This window comes from Bombus pyrosoma, linkage group LG1 (genome assembly GCF_014825855.1).
Source record: "Bombus pyrosoma isolate SC7728 linkage group LG1, ASM1482585v1, whole genome shotgun sequence".
NCBI lineage: Eukaryota > Metazoa > Arthropoda > Insecta > Hymenoptera > Apidae > Bombus > Bombus pyrosoma.
This window is the reverse complement of record NC_057770.1, coordinates 7610166-7637099: the sequence shown is the minus strand read 5'-3', so window position 1 is coordinate 7637099 and position 26934 is coordinate 7610166. Positions and strand designations below refer to the sequence as shown.

Below are 26934 nucleotides of genomic sequence, written 5' to 3'. Positions count from 1 at the left end.
AGCCACGCTGGTGTGTACGAATCTTAATTCTTTCTTTGTTATCTCTTTCCACTAATTCACGACAATCGCGCTCGTGAAAGAGGGTCGACGAACACGGAATGAAAAAGGGCAAGAAAGAAGAAGAGAAAGAAAGAAAGAAGCTAAAGCCACGGTTACGGCCAATGTTCCTCGTCTTCTTTGTCTCAAGAGATTAAAGGCTTAAAACGTTCACACCGATTCTACATATTTCACCCTGAACCCGTGGACTTTGAGCGGCACTCAACTATTTCGTGCATAATGTTCTGAAGTTATAAGAGTAATATTATACAGTAAAAGTACTATACAGTGAGAGTATATTATACAGTAAAAACTGAATTCTAGAGGAGAAAACTAAGGAAACCAAGAGCACCAAGGAAACTAAAACGATCTAAAATAAATTCTAAATTAATACATTTTGAACAAAGAAATAATCGTATTGTAAACAATTATGTAAGAATTATGTAATAATTATGTTATGTAACACCCACATACGTTACTCTGTCTATCTCCATGGATTTCGAGAGGAACTGAACTATTTTGTGTATAATGTTTGATGTGCAACGAGTATAGGAGTAATATTATACTCCTATTATACTCCTATATTATACTATATTATAAGAAGAGTATTTATGCAATAAAAATTAAATGTTAGAAAAGGAAACTAGGAAACTGAAGGAAACTAGAAAAATGTTACTACAAAAGCTAAATCCTATGTTAAGAAATTTTAAACAATGAAATAATTATATTGTAAAATTGATTGCATCGTTTAATATATATTACTCTCTTTATCCTCAACTTTAGCAAAGGCATTAAAAGAACAATTATTCTGGATGATCAACGTTTACAGAGCGTGAAATCTTAACAGTAAACCAAGAGGCGGAAGCACAAAGGCAATAAATGGTGTCGCAGAAGCATTCATGAATATCGTTCGATAAATTAGTTCTCGGTATATTAATTAGAAGCGTGAAAATTGGTCGGGATATGGGCGACGATATCGTCGATTTCGTATCCAATTAAGGCTAAACTACAGCCGAATTCATAAAAATGCAGTAATTAAAAGTATTGATTATCGAAGGGTGACCGATGCTAGTAAGCTCGCTACGATAGGGAAGGGTAGCTTGCTTCGTACACCTGTTCATTAGGTAATGAACTTATTAAATCAAAGAGGCGCGGCGCAGTAAAAAGTTCTACCTATCTTCGCGATCTTCGATCCATTCGCTAACCTTCCTCTCCTTCTATTTGTTCAATTACCTTACCGAAAGGATTAAATGTTATTGGATACGGTAGTAAGTTTAACTAAATCTTTCGAATAATGACGATTATTTCCCGAACAAAATCTTTATACCCGTAATTCTTTAATCGAATTATAGTCTATCAGAAATACGCGAGTATTCGAATACTTTTGAACGGTACTGCATATGTAAATCTTCACGTGAAATCAAAATTAAAAATCAGAATGTGCTGATTCTATGTTAAGAATCGTAAACAACACTTTGACAATTATTTTCAAGCGTTTTAACCTAAACCACGAAAAAATATTTTTATTAAATATTTATATAGTAATAGTAATTTTATAGTACCAATAATATTAATCATTTTATTTCAAACGTAACCATTTATCGTTTTAGCTTATGAAACTGCTATGTTAAGAACTGACAATCATGTGACATAAAATTTAATGTAATCGTATGAAGATATTTTCAGAGATTAGACATGTATCTAATATTAAATACTTGATACGATTTATGTAGAAAATATTTTGAACCAGCCGTGGCCATTTATTTTTTCCAACGCGTAAAACTGAACCATTTTGTACTTTCATTCGAACTGCACCTCGCTTGGACCAAACGTATTATCACGTCTCCCTTAAGCGGTATCTCGCAGAGGACACAGTATAGAACAACTTTTCAGAAGAGCTAACTGAAATGCTCGAAACGGTGGAAAGGGTGGCGCGGCGGGTACCCTCGACTCTCTAACCCGCATAACCGAATTAACACCAGAGGAAACCTTGGTACAGGTTTATCTCGGTACAGTTTAATCCTGCGTTCTGCGTCGCGTCCACAAGGAAGCGATGCTGGTCTTGCAGCCGAACCGGCTGAACCATGGATGGGAAAGTGACGTAAAATTTAAGAACCGCCCGCATTAAAATCACTGCTCCCGCCAGTATTTCAACGCCCACCCCTTTCCCCTTTCATCCGTTGCGTTACATTCTCCACGGTTCGCGAAAGAGAGCAGTCGGGTATATAAAGGGTTCGCAAAGTGACTCGAATTGCCGCACAGTCGACTTTACGAGACTAGCTATTGCTAATATCAGAACATAAGGGCTGCTCCTCTCTTCTCTCGCTCCCTTTATCGCGTGTTTCTCTCTGCCGCTTCCTCCTTCTTCGTTTCTCATACTCGAATCGAGACGAAGAACGAGTCCACCACCCCTTTCATCCCCACCTATGTGGAAAACCGCTCGAAGCCGACATCCCTTGCCTTGGTGAAACTCCTTAACCATTCGACCCTCTGCGACATTTTTAGTGGCCATCAAAAACCAACGCCGAGCTTAATTATGAGAGGGCAAAAGCAGAAACCCTCGTGCTTTCCTGTTAGCAGCTTGGCCGCACACGAAGACACTAGCTTGCCCATTTCGGTACACTTCTTCGCTGTTTCGCCCGATTCTCGATAGTTCTCTCCGCCGTACGAACGCGTCGAGGAGCCTTTTGTTTCTTCTTCTTTTTTTTTTCTTTCCTCGTTCTTTGAAAGGAAGAAAGGAAACTGGTGTACCGCTGCAACAAACAACAGCATCTTCTCGGGACGCGAAAGTCGCTGGTGAAAGAGCGACTTTTCGTACTTTTGTTTCATCGCGCCAGAAGCCAGAAATAAATGAATTCGTGACATTTTGATCGACATTCTGATTTTGGATAAAGTGGTAGTGGATGCTATAACGATTCGGGATAATTGCGTGTGAGATTGATACGTCGGAGCAAATTCATGAAATAATAAGGAGATGGTAAGACAGCTTTTATTTCTACATTTCATTTATGTCGCTTGTGCTTCTATAGCTTCTTTTCGTTGAAGAAGAATAACAACGTTGTGGAGAAGAATGTGGATTAATCTGTGAGTTACATAGTATGAAAGTAGCTATGTTTTTGATTACTGTATTTGAAATTGATGATTTTAAGCGACGCTATAAAATTAGTATATCGATGTCTACACAACTACCTCTACAAGTCTAATAATTTCACTTTTTCTTTTATTTCTAAAATATAAGATATTTATTATATTCGGATGGATTAATGAAACAGTTATTTCTCTTTGTTGCAAGAGCAACCATAAAATTGAGGTATTTATTTAATACCACAAATGACATAAATGCAGTATATTCTTAATCTCAACTTCTTTGCTACGGATTAGGAAAATATGAAAGTTCGTATGAAAGGATACTGATTAAAATAATCTGAGAGTTCTGAAATACCGTCTTCTTTCAAAGTCATTTGCATTCACTTGCTTCTAAACGAGAAATGTAGAAATTATAAAATATGTTCGTACTTTGGTCGAAAATGGCTTTCAACGGTATTATGTAGAATGAATATTTGAAAATGACTGCAGAATATGAAGAACATTAGGTATTTATTAAAAGTGGAATATATTCCACAAGAAACTAATGATTTTAATTGGGAATAACCCAATACCGTACGAGACCAAGGATATCGAACTTTGATGATCTGATCATGAAATAAGGAAAACAAAAATATCTTCTCGATACGAGAGCAGCAGAACAAAAGAACCTTAGAATCGAATGCATGCCTGAGCAATTTATTTCTTTTATAATTCTCTTTGTAATTTTGATGTAACATCTTACATCATTTCTAAGTAGCAAGTTATTTTATAGCGGCTTATAAGTAACCAATAAAAATGAAAACAAGATTGTAAACGAATATAACTATTATATTAATAACCATGCAAGTGTTCGTTCTTTTCTTTTAGAGTATACACAATAATTAGCAAATAGTTCTTTGAACTAGTTTCATCAAACATCGTTAAAGAGATAGTTGCGTGTAAAGAAATAATAAACACTTTTACACTGGTCATTTAAGTTCAGTATATATTATTTAAAAAAAATTTATAACATTTAAGTAATAATCTCTTCGTGGATCTTTCTCTGACAATATCTTAATGCATCCTTATATTACACGTAAATGAAACAAATTTCCTGTTAACCCGTAACTATTTCCTGTTTTACGTTAGTCTATTGATTCGACCGATAAACATCGGTGATTGCGACTCAAGCAAAGTTCTATCTAGGCACTTGCCACTGTATGGCAATGCAAACGCGTTCAAAGTTTGTCTCGTATATTTGTCCAAGAGTTGTCTACGTAAGCACTGTACAACAGGTCCGACGCAAGTTGGGTTTCCTCTACCACTTATATAAGGATCTCACAAACAGAACGTTTCTCCTACACCTTACTGTTTTAAGAATACATTAATTACTTATAATAATTAAGTAAATTACGATTCAATCCTATTACCTAACATAAAATAAATCATTTTCGACTGACAAGCCTCTTCTATATCATGTACAACACGTACAGAAAATTTTGTATAAATACATACATTTATTGTTTCAATTTTAGTAGCTTAACAATGTTGGTTCGTAATTGGACTTGATTAAGTATAATTAGACCGTGAATTTTTATAGATTTATGTGAAATTTAAATGTGTAAAAAATGCACAGGATACATGAAAATACTGTCAAAAACAAAGTACTCGTTGTGATTTCTAATAAACAAAACTCTATTTAAGTTCTATCATTTTAGTCGTCTTCATAGAATATAAATTTGCATAGAAATTCGCAATCTAATTATAATAGTAGTGAAGAGTACACGTGGACCGTTTAGCAAAACGACGGATTATGACAGGAAAAACTTTATCGATCTTCTCCGTTCCGTGCAGAAATTTCAGTTTTCCCGATGATAAGAGAGCTAACATGACAGAAGAGGGCGGGGGTGTGAACGCACAAAGGGTGAAAAACATCGGCGGAACACTTGCGCGCGGCGTTGCGCGTGCATATTGCGGGGAAAATAGCTTAGTTTCGTCGTGGGACCGAAATTAGATTTCGTTCGAGAAGACGTTCCAAATGTTCGCTCTCCGACCTTCTTTCCTTTATCTGTCGCGCGCCGCCTCCTAGAATACCCCTCCTTCAGCTCTCGTTTCAGCCGCCTCGCACTGCATCTTCTTCCTTCACCGTTCACTGCCACTCTTCTTCCCTCCGCCCGTTCTTTTTCTTCTACTTGCAATTCGTTCTCTTCTTCGTGCTGGGATTCCCGCTTCCCCCGGGACACTCGACGACGTCGCGACGCTCCTCCACGTTCCGCGGTACTATGCATATTTCACCGATTTTTATGGAATTCCTTCTAGACTCGTTCCTTCTTCCTCTTCGCTTTCCCTTTGCTATTACCCTTTTCCTTTCTCTATCTCTTTCCCTCTCCCGCTATTTCCGTTTAGAGCGTCGAGCCTCTCCTTTCTTCTGTCACCCTACGGTCCCCGTGCTGTTTCTCGCGCTTCGTCGCACTCTGGCGTCGTCGCCTGTCATCTTTCGTTGTTACGCAGCGTGTACTTCAGTCGTCCCGTAGCCGTCGTTCTCCCCCCTTGGGGCCGGATTTTGTACGGAGATTTTCCGATTAACCCCGTTGAACTGTCGATCGATCAAGCGGAACAATATTCCGGCCGACGTCTATGAATTCCAGCGATCTTCCTGAGAATCGTTGTATACGTTGCCAGTAAAGGGGCTGGCGCACAGCTAAACGCGCGGAAATAGAACGAAAGATTCCGCGAGAAATTGAAAGCCCTGCGTAGGAGTTCCTCGTAATCCGTCCGTTTTATCTCGATTGGGAATTATTCTGTATTCCATGGCTATCTTCTCATCGAAGTGCCTTTCCCTCTTTAATTTCATTAAAGGAATATTCTATCGATGGAGGTATCGTTTTCTGTTGGTACAGCGAATGTTAAAATAACGTATTACCTTCGACTGTAAACCTTAATTGTACTGGTAGTATAGATTCGTGTAATTATATTATGCAATATTTAGCTATAACAATAATAAGCAATAAAGTTATGATCGCGTTCGTTTATTTTGTAATTTTATCAGAAACAAAGGTGTGCGTGTGTGTGTATATACAAACATCTTGGTTCTCTTTTCTAAGGATATTAAATAAAAATTTATAAAAGATGTTGTTTTATCACGGAAACACTCGATAGTCCAATTTGATTTATTAATTTATTTAATTGAACGTGGGAATCAATTTAACTGAACATTGAATTGGTAGTATAAAAATGAATACACAGGACTTACGGCATAAGACTTATAGCTGGGGTTTCATTCCCGCGGCCAAAGCAGCAATATATTATCGTTCCCGACTGTCACTTGTGACGGCTCATCCGGCAATAAATTAATTATGCAAATGAAATAGTGTATTGCTAATTCGACCGACTTAATGAGAAATTGTATGCGTGTCCATTTAAAGTTGTCATATCCTTAAATTTCCAATATTTCTCAATTATGCAGCTAATTAGAGTATCATCTGGCAAGTGACATTTGCAGCTTCTATCACTGTACAGTTCTAATAGACATACTGTACCATGGAATAATTGCATCAGCGAGCATATAAATCATAAGTTTTGCACACGAATCATATACAAGACAATTAATGTATACAAATTTATGTTTCGTATTTCATTCTAAAATTACATTTTAAAAACATATTAAATAATAGGACTATAATTATATAAATGTGTAAGACTTAATTTAGAAGATATATGATGGAATGAAGTAATTGTTGATTATTGAAATATTTTGCTACTTTTTAAACATATCACGCATGTTTCTCGAAAATATCACGACGAAAATTAACTTAGTTTTGCATGTTGAAAGAATATCAAAACTGTTAAATGGGCTTTCCTAGATTTTATATTAACATTCTGTTTGGATCTGCGCACATTATTAATATTACCTTATATTCAGAAGTGGTGCTCGTTCCCCTTTCGTTTGAAAAATATTCTCGCAAAGGTCAGATATTCTGTTTTTGGTAAACGTCTTCCATTACCTTTCTCCACTTACCGCCGAACAAACTACGTTCTCCTCTAGAGTTACAGTGATACATTTGGTTTCCATGTAAATCCAAAAATTCTTTTTCGAGTTCAAAATTTCATTGGGAAAATCTTCCTTAGTTATGTCTATCTTCTCAGTCTTGCAATTGTTATAAGTATTGTAAACATTGCAAGTTATAGAAGGAACTGTTTGCTTCGACAACACGGGGGACGGCTAACCCCAATCCAGTGTGAACGGAAAATGATAAAAAAATCGGTCTGATAGGGAACGTGTTAGAAACTTGTATATTTATTGGAAATTTGATATATCACATTTATTTTTCTACGGTGGTAATATCCTTTCACTGGATATACAAATAGTTTCATTTTACTGAGAAATTTAATCACAGATTGTTTTAGATACATATACAGATATTTAGATCATAGAAAATAATTCTTTTATTTAATGTACAGTATAATAATAAGATTGTAAATGAAATTATACATTGTACTGCCCCCAAAGTTTAGTATTATTAAGAGCGTAAATGAAACAAAATACTAGATAGCAAACTTCTTCAAACTACGAATACTCTGTAAATTCATTACTCCGTTAGTTCGCTATCAGACATCTTGTTACCTTCGAATAATTCCTTCCATCCCGTAAAGGTAATAGAAACGAATCGCTCACAAACGAGAAGTCGAGACAAAAGGAGCTCCATGAACGGAACGTTCAAAGTGTCCTCAAAGGTATGCATTACAGTCGTGTGTGCGCCAGCCCGTGGGAATACTTTCTTCCTCTAAACTCAAATATTCAGAGCCATTCTACTCCGGATGAGTGAATAATACGTTCCCCGATAGAGCGGTAACGACGTTGAATCGATCAAATTGCTAAAAACACATGCTAAATTTTGCGTAGGAGAATTATTTCTCTCGCAACAGGACGCTTGCCACATCCGACATGTATGTCATACACTCGCATAATTCTAAGGCGCAACATATATGTACAAGATGCAACAAGGTATACATACTGTCAAGTTGCGTCGAAGCGATTCTAGAAGAGGCAGCCAGTGGGGCTACTTTATTTCCTTAGATTCTACTTTTAGCAACTATTCGCCATTCCGAAAGAAAGACAATCTTGCCATCGGCGAACGGGCTGCGCTAAGCATACCGACCAACGATACGCCTGAGACTCTCTCTTCCTCTTTCTCTTCTTGGAGTCGCCTTATATTCCGTATATACCACCCAGGAGGCAACGACGTATCTCTCGAGATCAGTATGACTGTCGGTGTGTACGGATACCGCCTCACTATGGAAATAAAGCACTTCCGAGCTCCGCGAGAAATGCATACGTTCCCCCTGGCTACCCGTGAAAACCCTCCTTCGAGATCTCTGGCAATCCCTTCTCGTCACCAGCTTTCCACGAACAGCCAACAGCCCGCTGATACGACTTTCGATTAAAGCTACACGAGAAGGAAGTCGTTACGGTTCCTTCGAGCTTGTCTGAGCGCTAACGAAATTCGCGTTTCGACGTCGTTTTCATCGTTGTCGTCGTTGTTGACACGCAGCAACCGCGTTACGCCAGTTTGTCCTCTTCGTGCTTAATGTCGTTCATCGTAGCGGTTCGCGCTACCACGACGATTTTACGCCGTGTATTCATTGAATGCGCGTCTCTATAAACATTTGCGAACATTCATATGGAAACATTCGCCGAGTATCCTGATCAAAGCAATCGAATGCTGGAAACAAAAATATACTCGTGAGCTTTCGCAGGAAACGTATACTGGGCTGACAATCGAATACACTTTGGAAATTTGAGTGAATCAAAAGAAAGAATTTGGAAGACAAGTTCCTTTCCAAATATGCTGAAAATCAGTAAACTAATATCGATAGTAACAAACTTTCTGATTGCGTAGTAATTCTGAAAGTATTAAAGCCAACAGTTCGATCTGTCGCTGTATTTAAAAATTACCGAGCATCATTCGTGTGTAATTTACCAATTTACCAATATTATCAATTGTTAAATTATTGCTAAAGACGATTTAATTTTGTGTTTCGCTTCTTGTATCATCTCTGACAATATTTTAAACGTGCATTTCAAGTCGGATGTCTTGAATTAATGTTACTTTTTAAAAGATTCCTATGCACACGAATTTGAAGTGAATTCATGTGACTTGAATTCAAGTAACTTAATTAATCTGACCGAGTCTTTACACTCGTCACGGTTACGAAAGTTCCGTGGAAGAACGTTCTGCTCGCGTGTCTTTCGTGTGCGACGATCCTATCTTTGAGCCCGGTATTTCGCGACATGGATTCCTCGTATGCGAATGCGTCCTGTTGCGTAACGAAGCGACAGGAAGCGAACTGCAGGAATATTTCGGAAAGAACGAGGAACGAGAGATTCGTACGAGCGACTGGATTAAGGCGCGCAATCATAATTTGTGGAACAAGCATGGATTTACCTTGCAAACGACGCGGAATGATGCACGAATTGCTCGGATTCTTGAATATCCGTGAACTAGGGAAGCATTTCAAGTTTGTAACGAGCAAGGTACATTTGGCAAGAATCAGACGGAGAAGACGACGTAGAAAATTCATTTATACAACGCGTCTGCCAAGCAATTATTATGTAAATTGGTAACAGTTTTATGTCATGGGACAATGGTGACAAGTATGAAATACAATAAATATAATAAATTATTGTAAACACGATTCGTCAGCAGACATTCCGATTTCAGAATCCGGAACAATAATAGCATTCTGGTTGTTTAGAATTTTCAAAAAACAAAAATTTTATCGCATTTATTAACGAATAATGTATTATCTATGTTGCATACTTTTGGCAATTTTCGATTGCTCTCTTGGAAAAATATGAAAACGTTCATACGAAGTATTTTCTTTGCTTTGAGGTTTCGTTTGTTTCCCTGTTAGACTAAATTTTTCATAGCATTTTAGCATGACGATCGAAGTAAATGGAAATCCGTTCATATTAAATTCGGAGAACAGAGCGAATGATATAATAACTTTGAACGCCCTTTATAATTTGTCTAACTGCTAACTGTAAGTTTCGACAATTACCATTTGATTTTCCTTTAGAAACTCAAAATGTAAAATGAAAGACGACATTTCTCGCGAAGTAACCTGAGAAATTTTAACTACATTGAAAGCGGACATTGTACTAACAGATAAAGGGAAAATTATGTGCGATAACATCAAACGACTATTTACAATTTTCTGTTAAGGTTACACGTTTTCATTAGTCGTATCGCTGGACGACCAACGACGAAAGACGTTGAAAATCGGCAAAACGAACAATTAACGCGTCTCTGGGGCAAATTAACCGAGCGGAAATCTTCGCGTTACCGTACGCGCCCGGTTTTATAACCGAAAACGTGCGAACATTCCCATAGTTTAGTGGAGTTTCAGTTTGCAAAGGAAGCCTTATGATCGCATTGTCTGCTGCGCGAAGAACGGAATAATGGAGGAAACGAAGAGAACCGTGCGAGGTCGAGCCAATTGAAGGGTTGAAGGGAAAGAAGCGGTGGAAAAGCGGAAGGGAACCGGAGACACGATGGAAAGTGTGCGAGAAGCAATTTCGACCAGCGCTAGGACACGCTAACTGTCCGCGCTAGCTAACCTAACCGGCACGATAGCGTTTCATTTACATAACCGTAATCCTACTTAGTGGCAGATGCCTAATTCCCCTCGTACGTTTTCGTTTGTACATCGTGCTGCCGAGCGAACATCGCGCCTATCTACTCGTTTCCTCGTAATAAACACTCAAGATCCTCGTGGATTAATTAATCTTACAAGCAATATATGAAATAATACATTATTTATTAAATAAATATAATAGAACTTCTAGCTTTTATAAATACATATATATGTCAGGTTTACATTAGAGTTTTGGGCGCGTATCAGTTCTTCATTTGAATTTGCCATCGTTTTGCACAACAGAAATTACATTTACACGTATAAATATGACTTTTACAAAGTTTTGGGGTTTTTTCCAAAATTCCAAAAGAAAGGCCCGATGTCCCCACATCTCCGACATATACATGTAAACGAATATGACCTAAATTATAAGAGAAAGTGAATGTTTTTATCGCTAAGTATGTAGTCGGATAGTGATTTAATGATTTTCTACTTTAACTCTTCTATTTCAAACCTGATTTTCTGACAGATTTACCGTTCTCAGCTGTGACACTTCTCTAGCAAATCAACGATATTCTCTGTATATGAAATCCTATCTCTCATTTGATAAACGTCCACCGTCCAGTCATTAGAATCTCCTTGAATTATGAAAAACTTAAGAAATCACAAAGTTTTCATAATATCCGACTTGAAAGATATTTTTCTGCAATTATCATTTTCAATAAATAATTCGCTGAAAGATATTGGTAGCACGAATTTATTTATTAAATAATCATTCTCGCGATGTTTCGCAACTGCTCTCAAATTCGTTTTAGCGATGTTTAAAATTCTTATCATGGAATAGATGACCCTTTACCGCGTAACAAATCCGCGAACCCGAAAGGTAAATGTCGGTCGCTGAAAGTCGATATTACGGTCAGTGGAATGAACAGCGTGATGGGAAAACACCGCGATCGAGATAAACGGAACGCCAGATGCTTGGAAATTCTATCGGGTGTCCGTACATAAGTGTCTTTCGGAACGAGGTAACGTTTAACGACTGCGATTTCCTGATTCTGCAGATCTTCTTTTAGTTGCTGTTACGTTTCGTTCGCAACTGATAATACAGATGATGTGATTGAACTGAAACCTTTCCTGTCGTTCAGTTGTGTGGATGAGATTTGAAAGAAGTGGCAAAGCCAGTCACACGTACAAAATAGTTCCAATGAAAAGGACTTTCACGATCACGTTAAAAGGAAGTAGGAATTAAAAAAGGCCGCGAAATAAAAAAGATCTTGTATTTACAAATAGGTCGTATATTTACATACTTAACGCAACCTCGTAAACAAATACATATATATATATAAAATACAGTTCGCGCGCTATGTTCAACAAACTAATAACGTCGATTGGACGTATCGTGCGTACGGTAAGCCATATGCACGAGACGTTACGTACATAAAATAATAAATTAATCCATAAAAAAAAGAGAGAGGGAAAGAAGGAAGGAAGGAAGAACATAGAGGTGGATAGAAGTTAGGAGCGAGTTGACGTGTTTTATGGCTTGGCAGCATCGTCACTGCGTATTTCTTAACAATGAGCATCTCTCTTAAGCTTATACGCTCTACTTATTTTACGTATCTGCAATACACCAAGTTATGCATAACCATTTGCCAGGCAGCACTATAAAAGTAGAAGAAGTTTAAGACTACTCCGAATACGGAATGCGTATACGCTGCGATACGCAGCTGGTTTTAAGCTCGCGTCGATGAGCGCACATGCGAACGCGTTAACATTTTATTACCTATATCTCTGGCCAGTTGTATTTCAGCTTGTTAGATCGCGTCGGTTATCAACGTGTCAGGCGGCTGAGTTTTACCGCTTCTTTACACGAGGATGACTCGTGTATCTTTGGGTGCTTGTACTTCTAAATGCGTTCACTTATAAAGGCGTTCTAACTGTTCCATTAAAGGAAATTACGTTGCTAAATTAAGCGATACACATATTATAAATATTGTAGGAAAAAGTAGCAATATAGAATCCTGTTAGTAAATTAGAACCTCGTATTGAGAATAATATCTTAAGTATCGTGCACGATGACATAACTATAAATACACATAATGATATAGGAGTAAAGAAACAAAATATTTAGTAACCTTAGCTCAACTACCAGACTCGAGAAAAATATCGTCGAAAATATTTAAGAATGACAATGTGGAATTCTTCTTATTTGTCATAAGGAAATGTCATTTGTTCGATTCGTAAGCGAGAAGCTATATGCTTTATCTGCTTCTATACGCTTAATCCGCTATATGCTATAATACTAGTCATCTGAAACCAACGTTCCGAATACACTGGAGCGCAGAAATTTATTTCTGACAATAATAGTAAATCTAATTTTTGAAATATTACTTAAAAGCAAAACAGGGTTCCATATTATATTCTTCTCTGTTCTGCACAGAATATAATATAACGTATACGTGTGTGTAGGTGAATAAATTAAATTACAATTTAATTGTCATTGCAAATGATGAAAGATTGCGTCCAACGTAGCGTCTTTTTTTATTAAAAGTATCTAATATTAACGCGAGGGTACTACAATTAACAAGATCTCGCTAAAGTTCCACGACGCGTATCACGTAACGGTGTTTCTATTTTCAATGCGATTAGCACACCCCGAGCAAGCCAAGGCGCCTAAAAAGTCATCCCCTCTAGTGCGGTGTATAACTGGGTATAGCGTATCTCATCGAGAAACAACGGACTAGATATATGCATATCTACCTGTTATTGTCACAAAGGTATGCAAAACCGTGTGTATCGCGCTCGTTGAACGCCCGCAGAGTCGAGCAATGCGTTTCACTGGAAACGAGATTCTCGCAAAAGGTAGGTATCACTAGCACGAAGCTGTTGGACGAGGTACTGAACTTTCACCTCGGTGAAGGTTAAAGATGTGGAAGTACGCGAGAGACTGGCGTTCTCGTTCGATCACGTGCCCGAACGTCAACGATGAAAGTTGCTCGATACGGCCATCTCCCGCCTTTTATTTCTCAAACGACGACGATTTGTAATCGAACGACCTAAATCTGTAATGTGTAATTTGTAATCGATCTAAATTCTTGTCGCGTTAGACACTGGTGCGTCAATCGAGCGATTAAAAAACGTCGATTCTAAGATATGTTGGCTCGCGCGAATGGCCATGACACGATTGCTCGTCGACCCCGAAACGGATCGCTCTGATACTTTTACTTGCTTTCGTTCACATGAAACCTCTCCATCTCCTGAAGAGTTTTCGAGTGAAAAGGCGAGTAGAATGGTTCTTCGGAAAGGAACGGAGGAACACTCGAGGACTTTCGGTGCTTGCTTGTGTCGCAATTAAACTCTGATAGGATCTGCCTTCGCGAACATGAAGTATGTTCGCGTGAGAAGAAAGAAAGGAGAATGAGATTCGCCGATGACGTTACGCGATTACCGTTTCGCCGAAGAAAGAGAATTTCTTGAGGAAACCGTTCGGATTCACAACCTGTCATCGATATATTTCTGAAGAAACGATCATTGTTTTCGCTTCCTAACGGAACGTTAGGCCATTTGTGGCTTCCCTTTCATTCTGGCATGCTCTAAAATGGAATGTAAACTCAAGATGTTTCTCACGTGTCAGTAATCAACGATAATCGTTATGGTGCAAAGAGTAATCAAATCCGTTTGTAGATTGCAATCTGGTGAAAACGATCGAAAGCGAGCGCGATTTTGAGTTCGTTTCTATCCATTAGGACATTTCATAACTATAATATTTATATATAATATATAAAATTTAAATATTTTGTAATTAAAAATATAGTTCTTAACTTAATGACTTTAATGAATAACTTCTACGCGGAACGATTTCAAATTTTGCGCCTCAGTCCCGTAGTACCGTAGCTTAACTTGGTAATGCGAAAGAGAACGAAAGTCTGTTTGTTACATAAATTACCATACATTACCAAAGAATCTATCAACGAAGGTATTTCCTAGACAAACGATATGATTTAAGAGGACTTTGTCCCGCTAACGTTCTTCCCATCGTTCGAAAGAACAGTTGCCACGTTCTCGTTTTTCGCCACCGACCTTATCTCTTTCCTCGAGTCACCGTATTGATTGTTGAAGAAAAGAGCGACAGCCTCCTTTTTCGTGGACTCTCCTTTATTAAATTCGGCTTCGCTCCTGTCGCCAGCTTGTCCACCTAATTCATCAGAATCTTTCCTTTGATTGTTCTCTGCCACCGTGATGTAATGTCCTTTAGGAACTTCGATGTTTCCAGCCTGCGGTAAATCGCTGAACACGTGCTGTAATTGCTGTGCCTCCGGATGACCTTGAACTTGTATCTGCCCTTGTTCAGGCTGTTCGATAGCCGCGAGGATATCCTGCAAGAGCCCATTAGACAGCACCTGATCGTGCCTGATACTACCATCCGAATTCTCCGTTCCTAATCCTCCATCAGCAGCTTGGATTTGCAACGTGTACGTTCCCTTGGAACCCTGAACCTCGAAACCGTCGGCTCCATTGGCCGTCAGTCCCTTCGCCAGGGACAGAGCTTCGCTGCCTTCGTGGGTATTCAGAAATTGACTAGCGTCCACTTCGTTCGACGCTAAGTTCTTTGCATGGCCGTATCCTTGCTCGTTCAAGCTCGCGGTTAACGCTTCAGCTTTTATCCCGCCGTTCTCCTGTTGGAAATGAGCGTTAGAGGAGAACGACTCTTGAGATTGTATAGCGGGTGGCGCCGAAAGTACGTTCGTGACTTCAGCCGATTGACTGTGGTCGCTGGACAAAACGTTGTCCGTGTTTTCAGAAGTGGCGTAGCTCACGCCTATCGAACTGCCGTAGCTGTCCTTCAGGTTCGTTTTCGGTTGCTCTATGTTTTCTAGGCTTAGCTGACCTATCGATTGCGTGATATCCAACCCACTAAAACCGTTTGACAAGGTACCGTCCTTAAACAGCGAATTCTGATTGAGACCAGTGGAAAGAGCGGCCCCGAAACTTGAGCCGTGAGAGCCGACGTTTAACGCGTGGCTTCCGAGATCCTCAAAGCTGTACTGCGTACCAGTCGCCTGATCGAAACCGCAATCGTGTCCACCACCTGTCGACAACGGTAAATTCACTACCGGAGTGCCATACGTGGTGGTTATGGTGTTGCTGATGCTGTCGTATAAATTGTTGCCAAAGCCAGTGGAGGTGGAGACGAAGGAAGAAGCGGGTCCAAAGTTAGGCGCTCCGTACGTCAACACTGGCGCTGGAGTGTTAAAGTTGCTAAAGGATAATGGCGTGCCATATTGGGCATTCGGAGCTGCTATTGGCGAATTCAAGCTGACACTGGGTAGTTTGTTGAAAGCAACTGGAGCATGGAGGGCAGGTAACTGCTGTTCGAACGATAAGGGCGGAAGGTAAGTTTTTGGCGCTTTGGCTAGCTCAACGTGTCTCAGCGGTGGTAAGTAACGGTTAAGGTTAGTCAAAAGTCCGCTAGGAACGGATTCTTTGAACTTAATCGGTTCACGGTTTCTTGGAGGAATCAGGGTACCTGGAAGGGGTAATGGATGTCTAAAGGATCCGTGGGGTCGATGGTAATGCAAATTTTGCTTAAAAAGCGAGCTACCGTGTAATGCGAAAGAAGCAAACGACGATGCTCGACCTGCTTCGGCAGCTGGATAAGGACCATTAGGTGAGTAGGATGAAGGAGGAGGGGCGCCGTATGAGTCGAGAACAGGAGGTGGTGGCAAAGGAATGCCCGATTCGATGGAATTCAATTTTCCAAAGGAAATGCTTGACAACGGCGGGCCGTAGTTATTGGAGAGGCCGTTTACAGATATTTGCGATAGCGACAAATCATTTCCTAGATTCTGGAACGCGTGAGAGTCTGCACTGCCGAGATTCAAATGGAATCCGGTATCAAGCACGGGTGATTTTAACGTGGGCAATACTGCACTATGATCCGAAGTTAATGACGGATTTGTAGGTAACAACTCGAATCCAACGGTCTTTACGATAGAAAGCGGTTCTACCTTGGGCACTTCGTATTGTAAATTAAGCTGACCATGCACACCTGTTTGAGGATGTTCCTTCTTTGGTGAGTTTTCGCTGTGGAATGGTTCGTATTCCGGCAATGGTGGCGGTGGCAAGCCTTTGTTATCATTAGAATTAGACTTTACCGAAGTCTTCAAGTCTTGAGCCTCAGGATTGTGAATTGGAACTCCATAAGAATCATTTGGTACATTTGGATTCTCGATAACGTTGCTCGTAGACTGTCCAATATGCAGACTCACGGAATGGCCATCCAAATTCCTGTGCTCGTCGGATGGAGGTCCGTAAGTGTTCGCAGGCTGTCCATGTTGATTGGCCAATCCAGCAATGGGTTGCCAGCCGTCGTATTTTATATCGGGCGGTGTAGGTGGTGCTGGCACTCCTGGTGGAGGAATCGGTGGAGGTGGCCTGTACAGATCACCAGCAGGTGGTCCGTACTGTGCTTCGGGCACCAGCGAAAGCGATGGTGGAGGAGGTGGTCCGTAGTTGTCATTCGGTTGAGAAGTAAATTGAACAGCAAGTTTTTGCGGAGGCACGCTATAGGTATCGAGAGATACGGGAATGGCAGGTCCGTGTGCCGGTTTCGTTGGTCCAAGACTCGAGGATCCCACGGCTATGTATTGATTGGACACAGAGGATGTAAATTTCAATGGCGGACCGTATTGAGGTTTTGGTAGCCTAAACGAAGCGAATGAATACGGCGGTCCATAATGTTGCTTCGGTGGCCCGTAATGAAGTTTCAGCGAGCCAAAACTCAGCTTCGAAGGCAACGGAGACAAAGGAGGGCCGAAACTTTGTTTCGGTGGAACATGAAGCGGTTTAATAATTCGTGGCGGTCCATATGAAGATAATGGTGGTCCGTAGACAGGTGGTGGAATATCTGGCGGTGGTGGCGGATATATAGGTGTTGGCCCTTGATCACCTACTAGTTCCGGTGGGCCGTAAACCGGTGCTGGTCCTTTAATATTTGATCCGATCGGAGGTCCATAGTCGTCAGCAGGTGGACCATAATTGCTTATCCTTTCGTTAGCCTTAATTTCATTCAGTTTCCCTTCTTCCTTGTTAGCAAGCACTTGGGATTGCGCTTTGTTAACCACTGCCTGGACGTGGTGCCCGATCAGCAGAACGCAGAGCAGCGTAATTGCCATCTGAAATCAAACCGAATTCTTCAACTTTTTTCGTCATAGTTTGACGACGTTCAATGTAAAATACATTGCTTCTTTAATCCTGCTACGGTGCTCAAATTTTTATGTCCCGATCTCACTCTTGTTTTAACATGCAATAAAATTTACTATATGCATAAAATGTATTATAAGAGGTACAATTGAAACGGAAATGATACCTATCAATAATGATTCTTCCATTCTTTCTTCAAACTTGTTAAGAATAAAAAGCACGTTTCGGTCTAAAACGATCCAAAGAATGCAGCAAGATTAATATAGTGTAACCAAAGCAATAGATAACTAGTTATTTATTAAATGATAATAGTTATGATTATCGCTCGAAGTACAACAAAGCCTAACTGGAGCGTAAATAATATGCAATTTATTATAATTGTCTGTACTAAATAGGTAAGGAACGAGATTAGAGAGAGTAAACATTCCACTAATATGTGCGAAGGAGAATGTGATCAATATATTCCTACAAAATTTAAGAACCGTATTATCTACTGTTATAATGTATTCGATATCTTATTCAATGAGAAAACTGGCATTATCAAGCAGACTTTATCAATTGAACTGTCTATTATTCAGCTTTTTATCTTCTGTACATTTCGTTATCTTGAAAGGAGATTTCAAGGTATCAACTTTAATTATTGACCAAAATTGTTTTGTTCAACATGATTAAATATCTTTTCTTATTATGCTTGAAGATAAATATTAGATTACTGAAATTTTTAGGTTTGACAGTTAACTAGTAGTCTAACATCTTCTCCTGTTCTAATTAGTTGGTTGGGAACATAAGTGTAGCTCGGTATCGTGTGCACATTTCGCTCGTGCCAGCACACATTGTCTATGGTTCCAAATTGAAGGCCGTGAGAGACTTTAAGCTAGTTTACAACCTCGGTTGGCGCAAGGCGAACTAGTCATCCCGATGCATGTGAGAATTATATGAACCTGCATTTACTCACTGTAAGTATTAAACGCAGGCACCCGTAAATAATTACGTTAATTACAAAGATGGCGTATAATGTATGGGAATATGACTGAGAAAAGTAGTATTTTCACTTCAATCTCCGATAGTTCTGGATTTCGTTTCATCGCAATGTTAAACAAGTGTTACACTGATAGATAAATGGATCAAGCGAAATAAAAATTTGTTATCAAAAATTCCATATAACGCCGATGAAATATTACTTAATACTTCAATTCATCGTCATCTTGAAATTCCTTCTCGTTAAATCACGAGAAATACATGATTTGCTATTATGCTATTATGAATATTCATTGCCAATAAAAAATTGAAATTATGTATTTTTTTATGTCTGAAACCAGAAACGTAAGAAGCCTTGAAAACGAAGAAGTATTCTCTAAATCGTTTATTTTATATTCTTCGTCGTTTTGCTGTACTGCCAGAGGATTAAATAAAAATTGAAATGATCGAAAGGAAGTTAACTGACTTCATTAGTACAATTAAACGAATGAAGCGCAGTAAGCATTGTAAATATTACAGTTTGTTACGTTTAATAAGCAAAAACGAAGATTACTTTTGTACCGTAAATGTACTAATGAAACGCTGTTATAATATAAAATGAAATGAAGATCGTTTGATATCTCGTAAAATTATTTTGAGGACAAATAGAACTGGAAGAGGTTTATATCTCTTTTTACGGTAATAGATATTCATTCCACTGTGACAACCAGATTGTTTTCTATAAAAGATACTAGATAAGAAACGAGAAGCAACGCTCAAGTTTAAAGCTGTAAATGTCATCAAGAAGCCATCCTTGGAAGTCTTAAGTGGCACAATGACCGAGATGCAAGGTTAACATAATATGCCGCACTTTCTCCCAAGTGCATCAACGAGAAGTGCGATGCAAGAATAAGCATGGAGCGAAGAGGCATCCGAGTATAAATCTTATCTTAAATTTTTATTTGTATCTTTGTCTTTCTAAACGTTCTTATTCATTGGAATTTACGTATCATTAAGGTGTCTAATATGCAATTCGAGAACGTATTCGACAAATATCTTTGCTATATTTTTTCTGGAAATATTACACGTTTTTGAAATTTTTAACGATTTCGAACTTCCATAGTATATTAACGTATGTTTAAAATGAATCAAGGAAAATATAAACATTTGAGTCACAAAACCCTGAAAATGAAATTATATCGGAAACTGCAGAACCTTTTACTTTATCATTGTCAGAAGGAATTTTATAATAATGATAACTTTATGATGAAATGATCATATGATGACCTTGCTTGTACCTTTTTCAATATTTCGTATTCGTATAATAAGTGCATGTATTTTTCTCAGACATTGTATATTACATTATTTTTGTTGATTATTTTGTTGAACAAGTTAATGAATTGAGACATTTCTTTAAACGATGTGTAAGATCAATTAAATGTAAAATTTGATTTGATCCGATTTAAGGATAGGGAGAGGCTTTCGTACTGACTGTATATGCAACTTGTTCAACAATTATATTTTCTATAAAATACATAAATTTGCATTTTTATGGATTCATCTATCTCATAATGTATAAACGTAATCTATGTAAATGTGCATCCATCGCCCATTACTTTTCCTTTATATTTTTGCGTATTTTGTGTAGTATGATAACTTTAGGAACGTTTAATTTACATTTTTTTCATTTCAAATTAGTAGAAGCATATAACAAATTAAATAAATTTATTGCTTTATCGATTCTCATTATATGAATTTATGTAGCCAAATGGACTATATGTATGTATTACAAACAAAGCGAAAAAGAATTCTGGCTCTTATACAATCCTCATTTTTTACACAAAACTTATCCTATATAAAAACTTATAATATATGTAAAGTTTAAGATGTATATATTCTGTCAAAAAAAAAAAGAAAATAAACCTTGTTTATTACATTGATGATCGTAAAACTAAAACACGAAAGGCTTCGATTTCTACTTTGTTCTGATAAAAAAAGAAAATATGAATTACAACCTCTTATAACTATGTGACAGGTAATAAGTTACGCTGTTACCGCAGATAGCGTGAGTTGGAAGCATTTGTCACAAAAATAGCATTGATTGATGAACTCTGAGAGCATTTTCAAATCTTTATATTTTTCTTTCATCAGAACATTTAACAATTTACCTCTTCTTTAAATACTATACATCGATATCAGAATGAATATTAATATACAAATAATTATTTACAATAAATACTAAATCATTTAGTTTAATATAGAGTATTACATATAATATTACTTGAACTTGTTCCAGTGAAAGTAGAAATTCAAGAGCAAAATCTCGATCGTCCACGTATAGTTGAATATAGCCTGCCTAACTGAAAGTTAGATGTAATACGAGAAAAATTGCTGTAATAAGAGTGTACTTTTCATTCTTCGGATGCAAATGGTTGATCGTCTTGTGTTACCTCTTTCTATATCATTTTCACATGACAAAATATTTCTCGCTTACGTGTAGTCAAATATAGTGTGCTTAACTGAAAGTTACGTGTAATATAAAAAAGATCGTACCGATGGGCGAAGACTGTGTATAATAATTAAAAATAAATAAAATATAAAAAGAAGAGTTCATTTCATATTTCCTTCGATTACAAATGATTGGTCCTCGATGCAATCTCCTTCTATATCATTTTCACGTGGCGTTGCAGACTCGCTCTTAACGATGCGCCCACTTATTGAGGCGCAAACTGTGCGCTCGCGTGTGCAATAGTTTAAACGTATGTTGTAACCAGAACGGGTAGACGGTCGAATGCATCGATGTAGGCAGATTGTGACTAGGTCAAACACCTCCTTCATGCATAGTCATATATTCCGACCACGTAGCACAAATGCACGTAACGCGATGGAAACCATCACTTCTTATCGAACGATACGATACGATTCATCGGAAAATCCGATGTTTATTTAGCTTCCTTCCACGTGCGAACTCCAACTTTTCTCTGCGCGCGCGACCAAACTTATTCGCTGTTTCCGCTTCCACTGTTTCTTCGATGCACATGCACTCGTGATTTCGTAAATCGGTAAACTTTTCGAAAAAAAAAGAAAAGGAAACGATTGAAAGTTATTCGCTACCCATGATATATTTTATTAGCTAGTAAGCTAATATACTAAGTTACCATGGTAGTTAGTTAGTAATCTAAAGTTATATACTTATCTACAGTGACTACGAAAAATATTTGTGCATCATCGTATTTATCGTAACATTTATAACCAGTATTATTGCTATACGATTTTTATTAATTAATTAGTATATTAAATTTCGCGTCATTTAGTAATACTTTCATATGACTATAAATATTTGATACTGCGAAATTGCATATGCAAATTCTTTTAAACGCTAGATAATATGCATCCCTTGTATTTTTGCATCTTTTCCATAAATGCAGTAGTATCCATAGTCTATTCATAAGCGAACAAAACTTTGTTTGGAACAGATTAAGGATCGTGGATCGTTGACCGTCGCTGTGACTAACCGGTCGGTCCGGCAAAAGCGTAAGTTCGCGTAGCGAACGCTAAATGGTACGACATTGATCACTATTCTCGTTTAGTTTAGCGTTTGTCAGTTTCAGCGAAATAAATGTCGCCATAAGAAGTTGAATTATCTGAAAAGCTCTTCACGCTTCGATTTCATAATAACAAGATTTTTATTGCTAAATGGAATGTAAATATTGTGTAGGACATTCCACTTGGATTTTTATTGCTAGATAGAATGTAAATATTGTGTAGGACATTCCATTTGGAATGCTAATCAAGTACACGACAGAGAGTCGATGAGACTACAGAATGAAACGGTTGCGCTTCACAGCAGCTAGTTTTTAGCACAAGAAGTAATTTGTTCCATCAGACTCTTACGTTTTAAACAATTTCTGCCTAGTTGGTTTGCAGATGCTTTATGCAATATTTTTCATATTTATTATTATAGCTTTCCTATGGATTTTGTCAAGGGAAACGGTAGACGTTATTGCTAAGAATCCTCTGTAACTCAAACGTATAATTCTGGCAATTTTACAGTCTAGTAAAGCCGAGGTGATTTGTGAAATTAGTAGATACATATGCACGATAAGGAATGTAAAGTTTCACAAAACAGAAAATAAAGAGTTAAAAACACTAGCGTGAAGTTTGCCATTTCTTTTAATGATATTTTATATAAAGAGAACCGTAACTTTTACTTTATTTTGTAGCTTAGGTCAACTTCCTGAATCAGCAAGCAATGATTGACATTTGAAATTCAACTTTTCAGTTGTTACTTTTACGTTATCAAATTTCTCTAATTATATTTCTTCTTCATACGTTCCTATGCCAGCAAATATCTGTCGAGTGCCATAACTTCAAACTAAAATCACTGCTTCCTATACCTTCAGTCTTAATTGAACAGCGAAACGTATAATCACGTTTAGTTATTCTTATAACGTTGACGTAACATTGTCCACGATTAATTCAGTAGCTAAGACATTTTTTACTTTCACGTTCAAAGAGAAGTTCCGTTAACTAACTTTACGTTCCTGGACTTTTCACTCGTATTTGCTGTCGTTAATAACTCAATAGATCTTACAAACTAGCAGCTATTATTTCATTTTATTTTCCACTCGACGCGCTAAGAAAAAAATTTACAGATCTTGTTGCTCTTAACGTGATCAGTTAATGATACACGTGCTTAATAGCAGATATTCCTCAACATGAAAGGTGTCAGTCGAAAGGAAGAGTAACTGCTTAAAATTAATGACACCGGAACGGTCAATTAAGAATAAGGAACGCTGGGTGAATGGTTATCAAGAGCCGATAAGAAACCTACGATTATTTAATCTGCGCTTTAAAATCGTCGCCGTGCAATTATCGATAATGAACACGCTCCTACCACTTAGACCACATTTTGTAATTTGCGCGCCCCTTTTTCGCACGAAATTTAAATTCAGGTATTAACGGGATCAACGTTTTCCGCGAAACTGTATTTTTCGCTCCAATTAAATGGTTTGTCGAGTGTTGAACAACATTTTATAAGGAGTCAAAGTATACTGTGATATTTAAAAAAAATGTACACCATATTCATACTTTTAGTGCTATATTAACTCTTTTATAAGAATTTAATTCTAAGCTTTTATAATCGCAAAATTAAGCAAAATTAATTTTTCAACCTTCTTAAAGGTTAGATGATCCACAACGCTTTGGTTTCAATTGCTTAATTTTAGATTACTTCGTCTACATTCTGCATTAACTGTATGTTATATGCGATACAACATTAAATAATCTAATTCGAACATAATCCAAAGTGGTCGTCTATAATCCAATGATATCAGTGGATAGAAGTAATTGTTCGTCATTCGGAATATGAATATTTACAATTGCAATTAAGCTATATCTGTTAGCAAGAAATATAGAGGATAGTTTATAGGAACAGAAATTAATTTAAATTATTACAGTTCGTCACGCTTAATTACGAAATACACCTAGGCCGAATACCGCATGGTAACTTTACCGAATGTAACAGCGAGAAATCATCAACATAAAGATTAGCGAGCAACAAACTTTCCCAGCTCTCGACCCGAGGAGAAAATTACATCTACGACAAAACTACTGTTTTCGTGTCGGAAATCCTTCCGTTCAATTGCAACAGCGCAGCGGTACGAATTCGTGTCGCAATCACAGATCGTCGGTCCACCTTGATCACTCCAAACGATCCATCAAACATGAAAGAACGAAAGAAGAAACTTGGCGAAATCGCGATCCTGCTGTCAAAGCACTGAACAACACACGAACCGTTCGTCGAACGAAAAAATAATAAAGGAGCGTCGTTCGCGCAATGATCGATGATATTCGAAGATCCACGATCACCTACCTTGCTTCGAAGCATGGTTGCACCCGCGCAAATTGCTGCCAGCACTGTACACAAATTAAACGGCAAATCGCTTTCTTTTTATTGATTTGTCGGCACACCGAGAAAAAGACAGAGCGCGGCGTTCCTCGTTTCAGCGTTTCCTCAGGCTCAATCGAACGCGGTCCTACCGTGTCGCATCGTGCACACCATCCTCACACTCTCCGACCGGTAGTCAACCTCTTTGATGGAGGAGACCCACGACTCCGTCACTACTAACACAAAAAATGCTCGGTCTTGTATGAACACTCCGCTTATATAGACTCTGAGAGAGGTACTAAGCCGGAGGAATTCTCGGCTGAGCTTGTCGAGTAAATCGAGGAAACGACAAACCGGAGAGGAGAGAGTGAGAGCACGAGGAGTAATGAACAGAGACGGTGACGACGAAGGGGCAGAGGGGAAGAGAGAGAATGAGAGAAAGGGAGGAGAGAGGGAGGAAGAGAGTCGCCGTGATGTCCAGGACAAGAACACAGGGAGAGGGGAAACCCTCACACGTCGCGTCGGTTAAAAATTCTCTTTGTAGAGAAAGTAGGCTAGCCCTGCCTCCGACTTGGAGAAGAAAGATGCACACGGAAACACTGGACCGATGATGCTTATCGGTCCCGTGCGAATACGTAAAGTTATATCGATAAACTCGTATCCCGAGCATTCTGCACCGATGTCGAACAATGTATCATCGAAATTGCCAGTGCCGAGAAATTGTTCGACCAATGTAACATCCTGTTTAACATTTCCGTGGAATACTTTTGCGACAAGAATTTGAGGAGTGGTGGCATGTGAATGGGTTGAAACTGAGAATTCTTGAAAGTGTTTGTCAAGGTTACTACGATTGAAAATTTTGCTGCGAACGACAGAAGATTGACTTATTTCAGTAGATGACGATGCGGATATTAGAATATTCATATTTTTATTTTTAATGGTTTCATCGTTGATTAAAATAAATCTGCCTTCACGATTAAACAGTAAAAATCTCGTTCTTCAGAAACTTTTAAACGTGAAAAAATTGCTGTCCTCGACATTATCACTGTACCATTATAAGGCCTAAGAATGAAAATATTATTCACCACAAGTTCTCTGCACAGAGCCAGTTCAGATCACGCACGCCATAAATAACATACTGTTAAGCACCCAATTAACAAATCGTGTAGAAACTTTTATTTCTTATCGTCACGTGAGCTGGCAAGGTCTTAAAATCGAGGGTCTATAATCCACAGACGAATGCGTGTCGTGACTTAGAAGAAAAATTTGTATGCAACGCAGCGCTTTACACGCATCATAGGACTGCTATACGAGAACAGTTGTAGCTACCACAGTTACACCGGTTAATTATTACGTTTCGAACAGTTTCTAAAAACTTTTTCTGCGAAAAAGTATCCGTAGGTTTCTTAAAGTGATTAGCAATAAGATAAAAAATTGTTACTTCGTTCGCTATAAATTACAAATGACGCGGTAACGATTCACCGACCGTGGAACATCGGTTGATTGAAGTTTCGCCGAAGTAGTTAATTATGGTACAATAGTAATGTAATTCTCACATCAGCGCAGTGAGGTGCAGAGAACACAATGAAATAGAAATGCGACCCGTTTCACAGCTCCGCTTGTGTCGCATTCGAACAAGTGGAAATAGGTGATTTCGTCAAAATCAAACTGAACAGATTGTAGCCTCTCTCGCCGAATAGTTTACGATGTGGTAACCAAAGGCTTGTAGTTCGTAGTCGACCTTCGATCCCGGTTACGAGAGAAATTCAACTGGTGTAAGAGGTGTACTCGTCGGTTACGCGTATAGAGTACGCTTCCGGTTCTGTCTTATGTACATACGCAGCACTTTGAGTAACGTAAGCATCCTCTCTTTCCGCTGTACTTGTGCAAGCTACAAATTGCATGTAACTTACATATGCACGGTTTCTTAATTAACAAAACGCGAGGATATGTATAAACGTTCTAGAAGTGAACCGTAGACATCTTAGTTTGCCAAGTACGTCTTCCAAGGTCCCGCATGATATAATCTCAGACGGAATTCCTGATGTGTGCGGATTAAATGAATTTCTCTGCCATATATAGTTATCACAGTGTGGCAGAAATAATATCGTGTCAATGTAATTTATGCTGAACTGTATGAATTT

The 26934-nt window shown here is 38.3% G+C and overlaps 1 protein-coding gene across 1 annotated transcript; it reads right to left on the bottom strand.

Moving 5' to 3' along the window:
* Positions 1-12052: 12052 nt before the first annotated feature.
* LOC122570563 (proline-rich extensin-like protein EPR1) lies at positions 12053-25010 on the bottom strand. The gene is made up of 2 exons (XM_043733059.1): positions 24776-25010; positions 12053-17915 (listed from the first exon to the last, which is right to left on the bottom strand). Exons 1-2 carry the CDS (start codon positions 24788-24790, stop codon positions 14742-14744), a joined length of 3189 nt encoding a protein of 1062 aa, XP_043588994.1. The 5' UTR covers positions 24791-25010; the 3' UTR covers positions 12053-14741.
* Between the last annotated feature and the right edge of the window lie 1924 nt (positions 25011-26934).